Below are 15,460 nucleotides of genomic sequence, written 5' to 3'. Positions count from 1 at the left end.
AAATTTTTTTTTAAGGACTTAGAGCCTACTAAATTTTAGGACAAATTCTGTCACATAACTTAGGATCTAACTATAATTTTCTTTCATTTTGGTTTTAAGGATTTTATAATTCCAATGAACCTATAAAATTGTAAAGTAAAAAACACAGATATTACTCGCTGAGCTTATAGAATAGGTCTCAAATTTGAATTCATGATGCACATTTTCAAATGAAGATTTTCCCACTAAAACTTGAATTTTGGGCTCTCACTCCTGCATGGTGGCCATTGTCTAGAGTTGAGCAACGGTTCAACTTTTCATGTGGTGTGAGCCCACACAGTTTGGCCACAACACTTTTCTTGTCCACGTAGAAACACCATTTACTTAACAGACTTATACATAATTAGGCTTGCGACCCCCAAATTCCATAATGGCTATCCAGCCCCACTCTACTTCTCTCAATTTCATACACTGAAACTATGCCAAATTATTCCCTCACTGCTATGTATAACACACAATTCCCAGTTTCTATGTTTGTATCCAAATACCTCACTTATGGTCTAGTTTATGTGACTTTGTAATATTCAAAAGTACTAAGTGATATTGATTTCAGAGATAAAGCACCTTCTGGGTAGCATTTATTGTGTGCTTCATTGTCAGAACCAGGACTTCAGATTTAAAGAGAAGGATCTTATGCCTTTGAAGGATTATTAAATACCAGGTACTATTCTACAAGTCTTCACTCAATATCCACAACTACCCTGACAAGAAATTATTATCTATAATTTCAGGTGTAGCAATGAAATTCAGAAGCGGCGATTATGAGACAAACAGATGGCTGAAACAGGAATTTAAATCTCAAAAGTCTATCTTTTCTGAAAACTGCTCTACCTTATAATGATTATAAAATGTTCTAAATCTTACCTATCAGACACAAATACATGGATATGCAAAGAGATGACTGTTTACCACCAAACTCAATATTTCACCAAGGAGCTAGGAAATTGCAAATCTAGACATTTATTGACCTTATTTCTTAGTCCACTTACAAAGGTTCAACCTACTTTCCATGAGAGTGATGAAGGCAGGTATGTATTCCACAGGAAAGAGAGAGGTGGGTAGTTCTCTGAAAAATGCTTTCAACATTACTGCAGCTTCTCTATGGCACATTTTGTCCCATTTAAATTTATCAGTATTAAATTTGGCATCCAGTTCTTCACGGTATTGCTGAAAACAAAGGAAAAACAGTCAATATTCTATCAGGTTTTAATTTTTTACCATTTGAAGCCCTTTCCCTTTGAAATCTGTCATCACAGAAACTAATTTTGTAAGTAGATTGAAATGCCAGTATCAAGGCCAAGTTTTTTCAACATGATTAAAGAATTTAAATATTTCTGAATTTTTAAAAAGTTTTTAAAATCTTTTTAGAATATGATTCATCTTGATATAATTTGTTAATTCTTACAAATAAAAAGTTCTTTACCCAGGCCATGGTTTTATTTATGTGGTTTTGGTGGAATACTACCTATCTTCACATAATAAATGCACTGCTAGATTTTGACAAAGATTCCATTTCCTTTTTATTTCATTACTCCTTTCTTCAGCCATCAACTATTTCTAACTTATATCAATAATGCATGCCTCTCAGTAGTTCACACACAGAGTGAGAAACATCCCAATAAAGGAACTCCAGCATCACTGCAGCATGCAGATGAATGACACCATCCTACAGCAGCTACAGGAGAGCTCTCTGTTAAGTCATACATGTGTGTTCCACATGTTTGCATGTGTGCGGAATCCTTCATAAGGTTTGGAACGCTGGGTAAATACTTTTAAAAAAGTCACTAAGCCTCCATATGTTCTACCTGGCTATACATTTCACAGTATCAACTCATTTGATTATCAGTGCAACCCATTCTCCATGTGTTTTTTCCAAAGTCAAATTCATTTTTGCCATTTTCTTGAACAGCAGTATCTACCTATTCAAACCAAGCAGTTACAGTCAGTTCCATAACTGACACAAACTGCTTCAAAAAAGATGACTCTGAAAACCCTGTTCTTTAGGCCCTCTGCTTTATTTTCATGAGAAGCCTGATTCTTCTAACCTTGAGCATGCACAGCTCAAGTTTGCCTGAACATCTTATCTTTTCCATCCAAGGATCAGCTCATGCACCAGCTCACACACAAGTGATCTACTGACCCCCAGAGCCTCATAACAGGGGCACCCTATTAGGACATGTTTCTCACAGACAAATTTCCGAGCTACCTGCTGACCCCACTGATGATGTCTAAAGGAAATTTTCTTCTTGTCCTTGAGAAGTTCTCAATCTAACAGGAACAGTATGGCTACTCAAGCAATCCTTTGTTCGTAAGTACATTTTATGAAGTCCTGAAGTTCACATAAAATCCTTACAGATAGAGCATAGACAGGCTCTGGATGATGCATGAGATCCACTCTTTGTCTTTGGGCATCTTGTGGATCTTGTGGAAGGGAAAACTTCATGGACTCACAATGCTAATTTCAGGGTGTTAGTTGTTAAATGCTAAAACCAAAATTAGTATTGGGGCTATGCAGCCACGAAAGACGAAAATCATTATCTGCTGAGTCTTTGACAGCAAGGACTCAAGGACTGATGAGAGCTTGCCAGGGAATAAAAGAAATAGGGTGTCCTGGACAGAAGAAACTGCTCAAGCAGTGGTACAAATGCAAGGGCATCAGTGAGTGCAGGAAATTCCTGTTAGTTCAGTGTTGCTGGAGCACTGTGGGCAAGGAGGAGAAGAAATGAGAGTTGTGGGCAGACCAGAGCTGATCTTAAGGGGAACAGGCTTCATTCTGAAGGCAATGAGGCAACATGGAAGATTTCTAAGAATAGAATTACAAGTTGAAATTTATCTTTCCTGACAGTGAGATGGAAAAGCAATTTGGGGGAGGGGAGTGCAGTGCTGGTTGGGGAGAAGACTAGAGGAAAGGAAACTAGTTATTGGGCCATGGAACTATTTTATGGTTATGGATAATTGAGGACTAACCTGGATAAATGGTTGTATGATAGAAAGGAGAGGAGGGACTTCAGAAATGCCTAGGTCAGAAAAAAACTCAAGAATGAGAGTGAAAGGTTGAATATTAGACTCAGAGGGAGAAATTACAGTTCAAGATGACTCTCAGATTGCTAGCTGGAGTAATAGGCAGATGGAGGTGTCATTAACAGGCGATACAGAGGAGCAAATGCTTTCCATCCATTGCCTGCTATGACTGCCATAAAGCAAAGGGAGTAAACTATTTTCAGTGGGCAGGAATGACTCAATTCATTTCCCACATACTTTTGCCATAGGATGCTTTCTGAAACTTGGAGGTGACCATCACTCTGACCTGTCAGTGGCACCCTGTCCCTTAAGGGGCTATATCATAGTGATGTCAAGGGCAGACTCTACAACCAGATTCTTGCAGTTCTTATCCCAATAGCACAACTGACTAGTTGTATGGCCTGTGCTTCAAGTGTCTCACCATGTAATTGCAATATTAAAATTGTCTCACATAGATTCAATCAGATTATATAATACAATATAATCAGATCATATAATATAAAGCTCAAAGCTCAAAAGAGCCTGCCACACAATAAGAGCCTCATTCCTTCCCTCACCTTTCAGTCTACTATGGCCTTTTTACTATGGGACACCAACGGGTCTGTGGTGTGGATTGGGGGGAAAATATCTTCATCTTATCTAGATGGCCAGATAGTGCAGACCAGTGACTGTCTGAGCAGAGCTGATATTTCCTTTGTGGTCCTAAGCATAAAAATATATAAACTAGGGCCTCCCCAGTGGCGCAGTGGTTGAGCGCTGGGTTGCAAAGCTTCCTGCAGCCTCTGCAGTGCCGGTTCAATCCCCGGCCGCCCGGCGAGCGTCCCACATGGCGTGCAGACCTCTCCTGCCGCACCCCCTGCTCCCCTCAGCAGTGTAATTCATCAGTCTGCCTGTTCTGTTCCTCGCTCTGGCTCTGGTGAATTCTCTCATCCTCCCACGCTTCTGACTGTACCCAGTGCTTGTATAAATAAATGAATAAATCTTAAAAATATATATAAAATAAAAGTTTAAAAAAATACATATAAACTAGGACTTGAATTTGCCTTGCCAAAGAAGCCTTCAGAAGTTAAAGAAATTGTGCTTTCTGTCCAGTGTTAATGATAACACTAGACAAGGATCCAAAGCCATGTCATGTGCTTAAAGTACCTCTGAATAAAATGTATGACCTACTTCCATTTTTGAGGTACTTTTAATAAAATGCAAAAGACTTGCCTACAGTTTCAGAAACTAGTTCAGGAAACTAGCAGATCTGTAATATAATTATAAAACATTTAGATCAGCTTCAGAATAAATGAAGCTAGTCAAAGAGGAAAACCTTGCATGCCAAACAGTCTGCCATCTTCCATAAAATATATTCCTCTAGTGTCTGGCTCAAATTTCTGTCATTTTTGGAAAAGAAAATCACTGGAAACACCAAAGTATTAAATTGGTTCCAAATGATCTGATGCTTCAAACCCAGGAGTGGGTCCCACTGTGTATGCCCTATTCCTATTTGGCTAAAACTAGCAGAATCCCCTGGGGGCTGCTTCCCCTTTACTCTTGCCAGGCCTTGAAAGCCCAACTGGGGCTGGATTATTCATAATGTACATTAGTGTTAGTGTCATCCACTTGGCGCAACTTGAGGATAATTATAATGGATTTTTTTTTAACTTTCTTTGCCCAAGCACATTCCTAGAAAAAAAAATGTCTAAAAGATGAAATTACCACAAAAAAAGAGGGTAGTTTAAATTTTGAATAAAGGAAAGAAATAAAATCCCCTTTAATATATCTAATTACCCTTTCTTCTTCTTCTTCTTTTTTTTTTTCCACACAGTCTTTCTGTTGTATTTCCCTCTTTCTGGTCATTGGTCCAAAATTCTCTTACATTGGATTTTTGGAAGTCAAACCAAAAAAAAAAAATCTGGATTATATTTTTCAGACTAACAAGCAATGAAACAAATAAGCTGAGACTATACAAAACCAGTTATGAGAGAAAAGGGATTTTTTTTTTTACCTAAATGTGGTGCAGGAATGCTTGTCTTCAAAAACACATTAACAAATTATTAGCCTGGTAAGTATTTTTCAGTCAAGGATTATTGAGAAAAAGTAATTTCTGTTATGATGTTAAAGTTCATGTGCACAAGAAATGTCTAATTTTTTCGCTTTTTGACTATTTTTATCATATCCATCATGATCCTTCAAATACACACATATACACACACAGGAGAATATGTGTAAAGACAGTTTCTCAATTATGGAAAGGGGTATAAGGGTTGGGTCTAGTTTTGTTTAGGAAATTCATTTCTTTAATTTCATTTTGTTTCTCTGACTCTATAGCTATAACCAAAGATTTAACCAAAACCAGTGATAGGTTCCATCCTCAGAATCATGAAACATTTGTACAGCAGTATAAGTAATAACCATAACCATAAGAACCTGAGATAAAATGTAGATTCACTTTAAGATAGTAGAAAACTTAAGGAGTCATTAGGGATGTTCCTGCTTGCCAAAGGAACTGTACCAATAGAATAAGTCCTCACTTAATATCATGATGCATAATGAATGCATAATGAAAGGAGACATTCTAATAATGTCACTTTGTTCACATGGGCAGGAATTTTCTTCTTCTCATCAACAATATAATGAAATGATACAAAACAAAGTTATTTAAGGACCTGCTGTATTTAGCAAACTCTAATCTCAGAGAAGTCACAACTCTCCAAAACGCCCTGATCCCATCTGCCACTGGCAAAGTCTGTGTGCTACTCAGATCTCCCTTCAAAAAAGAATCTGTTGTTCATCTGTAAGTCTAGGTAGCTGACTCCCTGAGATATAAGCTAGCACCTGCTGATCTACCCCAGCAGAGACTGTGGGCAGGATGGCAGCTGGGTTGGCCTGTTGTGCCCAAAGCTCCAGGGAAGAACTATCAGACCCACATTCAGCCTGAAGCTCAGCCTCTCCTATCATGCTACTTACCCTTCATCTTTCACAAGTGCTCACTATCCCTCCTTCTCCTCCCCTCATCAAATCCTCTTTTACTCTCACTCCTGTCCAGCATCTGCTTTCTGGAGGTCCCATTAGAAACAATTTCATGTGAAAACTCTGAGATTTCTGATACAAAGCAAATTTCCCAAAACATGTACCAAAACGAATTTAAAAAAGAGATGTTTTTCCATTGCTACACATTTCCTTTTAATAGTTCTAAACACAACCAAGTTCATTTTTCTCCTAACCCATTTTCTGAAGGTTTCCTCATTTAAAACTACTCAAGCTTCTTTTTTTTATTTTTTTAATAAGTTATTGTTTTAAATTTGTTTACATCATTGCTCATTTTTAAACAATAATTGCCTCCCCCCACCCCCTCAGGTGTAGTCCCCATAGTGTTTCCTTCACCAATGCACCCATGCACCATCATCTCAGTCCCTCCCTCCCTCTGATCCCTCTCCCTCCTCCTTCCCTGCAGTATGTCTCTGATTTATAATTGTCTGTTTTTGCTTTGTTGTATTTTGTACTGTTATTATTTTTTACACTGATGTCTTATTTGGTTCCCCTATATTCCTGCTATAAGTGCATCCAGTATTTTTCTTTTTCCTTCTAGCTTATTTCACTGGGCATCATTCCTTCTAGTTCCATCCACGTTGCTGTGAATGACATGAGTTTATCTTTTTTGATTGCTGGGTAATATTCCATTGTGTATATAGGCCACATCTTCTTGATCCAGTCATCTATTTTTGGGCATTTGGGTTGTTTCCAAGTTTTACCTATTGTAAATAGTGCTGCAATAAAATGGCCATCCTACCAAAAGCAATATACAGATTCAATGCTATTCCAATAAAAATCTCAATGACATTCTTCAAGGAAATAGAACAAATACTGATGAAATTCATATGGAACCACAAACAACCACGCATAGCCAAGCCCTACTGATGAAAACAAAGGAGAAAGGAGGGCCTCCCCTGGTGGCACAGCGGTTGAGCGCTGGGCTTCGAGGCTGCCCGCAGCCTCTGCATTGCCGGTTCGTTCCCTGGCCGCCGGTGAGGGTCACACACACACACACACACACCCAAAAAAAAAAACCCACAAAGGAGAAAGGAGTTATCACACTTCCAAACTTCATGCTATACTACAAAACCATAATAATTAAAACAGTTTGGGATTGGAACAAAGACAGACACACAGACCAATGGAACCAAATAGAGAACCCAGAAATAAAACTAAACCTATATGGACAACTAATCTTTGACAAAGGAGCAAAGAATATGCAATGGAACACGGGCAGTTTGTTCAATAAATGGTGCCGGGAAAACTGGACCACACATGCAAAAAAAAATGAAACTAGACCACTATCTTTCACCATGTACAAAAATCAGCTCAAAATGGATAAAAGAACTGGACATAAGACCTGAAACCAGAAAATATATAGAAGAAAATATAGGTAAAACACTACAAGACATACATCACAAAAACATCTTTAAAGACTCATCACCCAAAGCAAAGATAGTCAAGGAAAAGATAAACACCTGGGATTACATCAAACTGAAAAGCTTCTGCACAGCACAAGAGACATTAAACAAAACAGAGAGACACCCCACTGATTGGGAAAAAATCTTTGCACCCAAGTTAACTGATAAGGGACTGATGACAAAGATATACAAAAAACTCACATGACTCAACAAAAACAAAATAAACAATCCAGTCAAGAAATGGGCAGAAGAACTTAAAAGACATTTCTCCAAAGAGGAAATGCAAATGGCCAACAGGCATATGAAAAAATGTCCAACATCCCTTATCATCAGGGAAATGCAAATTAAAACCACATTGAGATACCACCTTACACCAGTAAGAATTGCACAGATCAAAAACACAACAAGCGGGCCTCCCCGGTGGCGCAGTGGTTGAGCACTGGGTTGTGAAGCTGCCTGCGGCCCCTGCGATACTGATTCTATCCCCAGCTGCTCCCCGGCCACCGGAGGAGGGTCCCACATGGCGCGCAGACCTCTCCTGCCGCCCACTGCTCCCCTCAGTAGTGTATTTAGGTCCTTCTGCCTGTTCTGTTCTCCGCTCTGGCTCTGGTGAATTCTCTCACCCTCCCGTGCTTCTGACTATACCCCGCGCTTGTATAAATAAATAAATGAATCTTTAAAAAAAACAAAAAAACAAAAAAAAATACAACAAGCAACAAGAAATGTTGGTGAGGATGTGGTGAAAAAGGAACTCTCCTGCATTGCTGGTGGGAGTGCAAACTGGTCCAACTACTATGGAAAGCTGTATTCCTCAGTCTACTAAAAATGGAGCTACCGCAGACCTGACAATTCCACTACTAGGGATCGACCCAAAGGACACAAAAAATTTGATCCAAAAGACCACATAAAACTACTCAAGCTTCTATGTCCATTAGCCAGGGAAGGCAGCAGGAAACTTCACTGTGTATGCCCACCAGTAGAAAAAGTGAGATAACTTATTGGAAATTTGTAAGAAAGGGTTTTTTTTTTAAATTATTTGTTTATTGTACTATAGAGTTTGCCACCATACAGAAGGAAAAAATAAAGCAAAAAGATTCACATTGCATGCATGGGTGGTTTTCCTTGTGGAAACTAACATTACCTTAAATGGAATTGGGTTTTATAACTGCTGAGTGGGTATTCTAGTGGTTACAGCCATTTCTACAAATTCTTGTAAGGGCTTTCATTAAAAGAGGAGCCAAAGAATGTTTCCGAGTTTAAAGCAACTGAAAATGGAAATAAAAGCTCAAAAAATATTGACAGTGAATTCCACTGAGAGGAATCAAAACTAAAGTGTTTAGCCTAAAAATCAGCAATGGGATATTTCACACAAAAGACACATAGCAGGTTTTGGTGGGGAACTGATGTGCTTTGTTGTTGTTGACTTTCTTGTTGCTGTTGTTTTAATTTGAAAGCATACAGAACTCAGGAACCTGAAATGACATTTAATCACAAGTATAGAGGAATACTAGATGGGGTCAAGTGATAAGTATCAACAACAAAGGACGTGGCACCTGATACTTCTATGAACTGGCTCTAGGGAGCTGTCTATCTAGAAGACAGAAAATGTCCATACCTTCACTTTGGCAGTACATCCTGAAAGTCGAAAAATTCCTTCAGACTCTAGACCCGATTCTTCCACTTTTTTAAAAAACTAAAAAACAATGATACACACAAAAAATAAGCACCTCCATATGGTTACAAACAATGAGAACATAATGATGGCAATAGCTGATAAATTACCAAGCATATATACACACCCAGTACTTAAATGCATTGCTAAAAGTTCACAACTACCCTATAAGGTCAACATTAGGAAAACTAATTTTCAAATGAGGAAGCAGACAATTAAGAGCTGTATGTTACTTTCCTAGGATCAACCTTAAAATTAATGGCACTGATTGACTTAAGCTTATGCTCTTAACCTGCAGAGTATGCTGTTACTTGACCACTTAAAGATCTGGTGACTATATCTCTTTCTGCAGAGTGACCAGTAAGAAGCGTATCTACGATTAGTATCATTAGTTGCAACCACTCAGGCTAAAAAAAAAACTAAAGGAATTGTGGAAATCTGACCAAGGAGGTGGAAATTATAAAGGTTCATAGATTTCTTTAGCTTTCCTGGTGGAGATGAGGATGGTATTAAACAGTAATAATAAACACTAATTTTTATTGTGCACTCACTGTGTATTAGCATTCCCACAAATTAACTCCTTTAATCCTCACAGTAATTCTATGGGTCTGGTACTATTATTTCCATTCTACAGCTGAGGAGACTGAAGCATGGGAAGGATGAATGACTCGCCCGAGTACACACAGCAAAAGGAAGATCAAGTCTCTGCTATTTTCCCTTCAAGAAATGATATTACCTAAAACTAAAGGAGTTCTTGTATAAATGGAGAAAAATAATCTTTGTAGGAGAAAGAAGCATGTCTGGAAGACTCTCCCAAAGGAGCGAAAGAGTAATTCAAGAGGTCTTAAATAAGGAAAACAACAGCGATGGTAGTATTAACAGTTTTGAGTTGCCAATATGACATAAATCTGGACTTAATGTAACATGCAGCTACATTTGCTACAATCTGTGTTAGGTTTTTGAACCTACATAATAATATATATTCATGAGTTGACTCTTTTCAGTCTTAGATATTTTATGCATTTTCTGCATACTCTGACCTTTACAAAGAGGCCAAGGGCAGAAATCTGATTTTAACTCAAAGGAAAAAAAATCTTAGCATCACCATAGACTTGGCCTTGAAGATACATTGTGCTCTTTTTCACATCTACCTCTTGCTGGCTGCGTGTTCTGGTTAAGTGATCTTACCCTACTATGCCCCAACTGCCTCACCTGTAAAAAGGAGAAGTTACCACCACCTCCTCAGGATGCTTGGTGTTGACTAGACATGATAAGGTATGATGGCACTGGCACAGGGGAGGCACCCTACAGGTACCCTGCGCACACTGACATGTCACCAGCATCCTCTCCCACTGGTAGCCAATCAATCACCTGATTTGAGAAGCAGCTAATTTCAGGGCATCAGTAGCAAATGTAGAAAGATAGGAAACACAGAATTGTTACTGTGAGCAAAGTAAGTATATGTTTCTTCAGTCAATGTTTTTATATATCATTAAAAGCTTAATTTAAAATTCAACTAGATTTTCTTTGAGACTTGGAATTTTAATTGTGTCACTGTATATCACTGTTGAATAAATGCATACTTAAGGAAACCAGTTTAAATTTAGCATAGTGACTTAAATCCAAATCAGCTATTCAGCAATGATGGCCATAGAGACAGCAGCATATGATAGTTTCAAATATACTGTTTTCAAAAATCCCTTTCACCAAAAGTTCTTTGTTAAATGGATCCTATCTTCCCAGTCATACCTGAAAAATCATCAGAACAAGTTGATTTTTACACTTTGCTATGTTTGTTGGAAAATTCATTTAATGCTAACAAATATGCATTTAATAACACCAAACCTATGATATGCTTGTATGATATATAAATGGACTGCTGATAATTAATGGTCATCTTTCATTTCAGAGACACACAAATACATATGTGCATACAAATAACATTTTTTTTTAATATTGGGGAGAAAATTAAACAAAGGAAGTCATGTGACAGAGCATCTATGTCCATCACCTGAAACCTGATGGTCCAAACAAAGAAACAGGTACCAAAAATTTACAACAGCAACTGTTCCAAATACCTGTGTGGCATTTAAGAGAAACATGGAAGAAAAGTGAAACTCACCAAAGACTTGAGTCCTAATAAGGATTTAGTTAGTATCTTAAACTCTAAGAGAAAATTCACTAGTGGGTTTACAAATACACAAGCATGAGGCTCTATTAGTACTCAGTTCATTTACGTTCAACTCACTTTTTGCAATACAAAGGGAACTTTCACTCCAGGGTCTTTCTTTCTGTCATTGTCCAAAAGGACTGTAAGTGGAACTCCAAAAATTCCATTGTCTTCATTGTAAAATAATTGAGAGAGAAAGAAAAAAGAATCAGAAAAACACTATTTCATCCCAAGAGAGTGTTAAATTCAGAAGAAACCAGTCTTGTCAATTACCTCGTCCTTTTACTTTCTCTGTTTTGGTTCTCTTCAGTTGAATTCCAAAGGCATCAAAAAAAGCCGTTAATTCAATTAGAGAGAGATGGCGAATTTTCTTCATATCTTCAGCAGACAGATCTCCTGCTTCAGTTAGACCAAATCTGGTTTTCTGAACAATAAATTTCTAAAATACATATTGAGGATATTTATTTTTTATGACAAAAGAAAATGATTATCCCTTCATTCAAATGTCTTGTTCTAAATCAGTACAGCAAAACATGCTATTTGCAAAATATCTCAGGAGCATGCTATGCCATAGGAAGATTATGAATATGATTTTTAAAACACCTGCAGGTAATTACTATACTAAAATAGAAGCGAAACAGTGGCCTGAAATGTACTATTCCATTGTCACCAAAACCGTTTAAACTGTTGTCTTATCAGGAACACTATATTTTTAACAATACATACCCCAGGCTCAGTCTAGAAAGCACCTAGCACAGGCAGACATGACATATAAACACAAGGCACATCATCTAGGTACTCTCAGGAGAGCTTTTGACATATCTTTCTTAAATTTCGGACCATTAATCCTTCAGTCAGTCATCATCTATTCTCTACTGCTTATTTTAAAAGACTAAATCATCTCTCAATTGTACCTGATTGTACATGCTTGCTGAGACTGCAGTTACTGTACCTTAGAAATCAATTGAGATGATTCCAATTGAGATGATTTTCTTTTTTGAAGGAAAATGCAAAGTAAGTGCCAAAGAGTCCTACTAGTATTTTGAAGACAATGATATTGCTATAGTTTCCATTTCTACATTAGGAAACAAAATACACTAAAAAGACCAAAAAAAAAAAAAATGACGTCCTTCAACAATCCAGAAATAGTGTGAAAACTGTAAAAAGTAAAACCTTTGAAGAAAATTGTTCTTATATAATACTCACAAATATATTTTATTCTCAGAAAAATCTGCTATTGAAAAAAAGCTAAGATAGAAAAACCCCATATTTATTTAAATTACAAAGCTTTAACACATTTCTCTGTAGAAGCTCCCTAAATTATAAATTCCTGGGTATTTTAAGCCATCTAATCATTTATTCACTCATTCATTCATTCAGTCTGTCAATAATTGTTCCTTGGAATTCTGAGTATGTAAAAATAAAACAACAATATGTAGGATGTGATTTGGGGCATATTGTGTGCTAATGAATAATTAGTTATTTTGTCTTCTTTTGACACCAAAGCCTTAATAATAATAATAATAATAATAATAATAATATATATCAACAGTGGTATACAAGAACCACAGCCATTTAGCAATTACCATGTGCTCAATCCTATGCAAAGCTCTTCATGTGATCTGCCTACACGGCTGGCAAGTTAAGCTTCAGGAGACAGTGGGTGATATCTTGCCTTAGCCAACTCTCTAAAGATTTGGAAGGACTCTCCCTGAAACCAGAGCCCCGCTGGATTCCTCTTTTTGCTCCACAATGGCACTGTGTGCTCTAACATAAAGATTGCTTTGGAGATTGACATGCATAAGTTTAAATCTTGTTTCTGCTTCCTATAGCTGTGGGAATTTTAATATATTACTTGACTTCTTTGGGGATCAGTTTCCTCTGATGTAAAATTGGAGTGATCACTTAGGTAATTACAAATACATTATTTAGTGTAGTGTCAGGCCTAGAAAAGACATCTACAGCTCTTGCCCTGTCTTCTTGTCCCTTCTACCATGGGGTTGCTGTCTAGGATGGTCTAGGTTGCCTGGGGTAAAGATTACCAGATTTTACATGAATCATTCCTTTAGCTCTGAACTACCTGAGCCCAGCTCATCATTCCTTCAGCCCTGATCAGGGCAGAATATTCAGGGCTCTATATCATGAACTCTTTACCAAACAGATCAATGGAACACAGTTTCTGTAGTTGGCTTTCAGGAGATGATATATCTATTGATCGGTATGTGCATGTGTATATGTATATATGGACACATAAAGACACCGACACACACACAGGCTTCCAGGATAATGAAATGTGTGTCTCTATTTGCCCAACCACAATAATAGGATAAATTCTTTGGCTCATTTTTGATGAATTTTTGTGTCACTCCTAAGCACCTACTTCTTATTGTTATTACTGCATTTTCCTACACTACTGCTTCTGACATGTGGCTACCAGAGGCACAAGAAACTACACATTATTCAGCATCAACTTATCAGTAAATTAAGGATATAAAGTATATGAAAACACACAAGTGATGTGAAAATACAATTTCATCAGTTAAAGAGTATTCAAGTATATACCCTCACAACTCTTTATTGACTCAGGGCTCCCAGGTATGGCCAACCAGGTAGTGCACTACTCAACATATGGTGTCCTGGAGTGAGTGACACCAATGCTTGGCTTCTCCACACACACTGGAATTTGTTTAAAATCCTAGATTCTTTTGTGGAGAAGTCACAGGAAGTTACTGGAATAATTATGAAAGTCTTTACTTACGGTTAAAGCATAATCTTCTTTCTTAAAATCGGACTTCTTAGATTTGTTTCTTTTTGGAGCCTCTGTAACCATTTCTGAATAAGATACTTCAAATGATAGTTCTTCAGCTTCTGGTAGAATGTTCTTTTCCAAATAATCATCACCTAAAACCAAAAGATATTAAATATGCTATTTAATCCATCAATACAATTTACTGTAAAATCAGGGAAAAATATCTGCACACTAATCCATAAGCATGTTAGAATGTTTATATCCAAGTAAAAGCATCAGGCTCATCTAGAGGATTTCAGTTAGACAGTAAGAAGGTGTCATCAGACTGCCCATGAATAATTTTCTATAATTATTATCCAAACAAATTTTCTCTTTAACTTGATGTTTTTAAGTTTACATTTTTATGTTTCGTGAAAGTTACTGAGGACTAACAGAGGGAAGTATACAAATGAGGTGTTTCTATATATTACGATATTAAAATCAGATCTAATGTTGTTGCCATTAGGAAAGATGTTTAATGCAGAGGGGAAAAGAGAAGAGCTCCCACGCAAATCCCTGCCTATGTTCAATCCTCTTACGTTTTTCACCCAAACTGTAGACTATTTGCCCTTAAAACTGGTTCAAATTCAATTTGGACTTTACTGTTAGGTATGTTCAGGTGAATTAAGTCACATTCTTATGATCTGGCATTGGTGCCCGACCTTTTGTCATGTTCCTTAAGAAAGAGCTGAATGGTGACAAGTAATGCCCAGGTAAATGTTTTCCTCAAGGCAGTTTGAAATAAAAACAAGATTCCTTGACAAAAACAAGAGAAGCCAGAAATCATTTGATTAATCCCAAACTTTGATTTTTAACAAAGATTTTGGCCTCCCATCTTGTTGCATTGTCTGACAAAATTGTTCACGTGCAATGAAAAGAATTATTTGACTACAAAATAGAGAACTGCTCTCTTAGACCAAAGGACAACAAATAGAACGAAGAACAAAGAATTAAAGACAGAAATAATAGAAGACCTAATTAATCTTTTTTTTAAAGATTTATTTATTTATTTATACAAGCACTGGGTACAGTCAGAAGCGCAGGAGGGTGAGAGAATTCACCAGAGCCAGAGCAGGGAACAGAACAGGCAGAGGGATGAAATACACTGCTGAGGGGAGTAGCAGGCGAGGCAGGAGAGGTCTACGCGCCATGTGGGACCCTCGCCGGCGGCCGCGGATTAAACCAGTGCTGCAGAGGCTGCAGGCAGCTTCGCAGCCCAGTGCTCAACCGCTGTGCCACCAGGGGAGGCCCAAGATTAATTAAAATAAAAGTTAAGTGGAGAAATTTGTAAATCAGCTGATTAAAAATTTGAGTTATACATAGGTATT

The 15,460-nt window shown here is 37.5% G+C and overlaps 1 protein-coding gene across 8 annotated transcripts in view; it reads right to left on the bottom strand.

Annotated features, from left to right (window-relative positions):
• The window catches only part of ARHGAP28 (Rho GTPase activating protein 28), a 202,747-nt gene that overhangs the window by 20,832 nt on the left and 166,455 nt on the right, over positions 1-15,460 (bottom strand). For 7 of the 8 annotated variants that reach the window (XM_054694201.1, XM_037508819.2, XM_054694200.1 and 4 more), the window contains 5 exons: positions 14,103-14,245; positions 11,618-11,783; positions 11,423-11,514; positions 9,118-9,195; positions 1,044-1,206 (listed from right to left, as the gene is read on the bottom strand). In XM_054694201.1, coding sequence (XP_054550176.1) covers positions 1,044-1,206; positions 9,118-9,195; positions 11,423-11,514; positions 11,618-11,783; positions 14,103-14,245 — 642 coding nt within the window. The remainder of the gene's footprint in view (positions 1-1,043; positions 1,207-9,117; positions 9,196-11,422; positions 11,515-11,617; positions 11,784-14,102; positions 14,246-15,460) is intronic. The other variant, XM_037508815.2, reaches the window with a different exon arrangement.

This window comes from Talpa occidentalis, unplaced genomic scaffold (assembly GCF_014898055.3).
Source record: "Talpa occidentalis isolate TD23 unplaced genomic scaffold, MPIMG_talOcc4v2.1 talOcc4.13, whole genome shotgun sequence".
NCBI lineage: Eukaryota > Metazoa > Chordata > Mammalia > Eulipotyphla > Talpidae > Talpa > Talpa occidentalis.
This window is presented reverse-complemented; position numbering and strand designations above follow the sequence as displayed.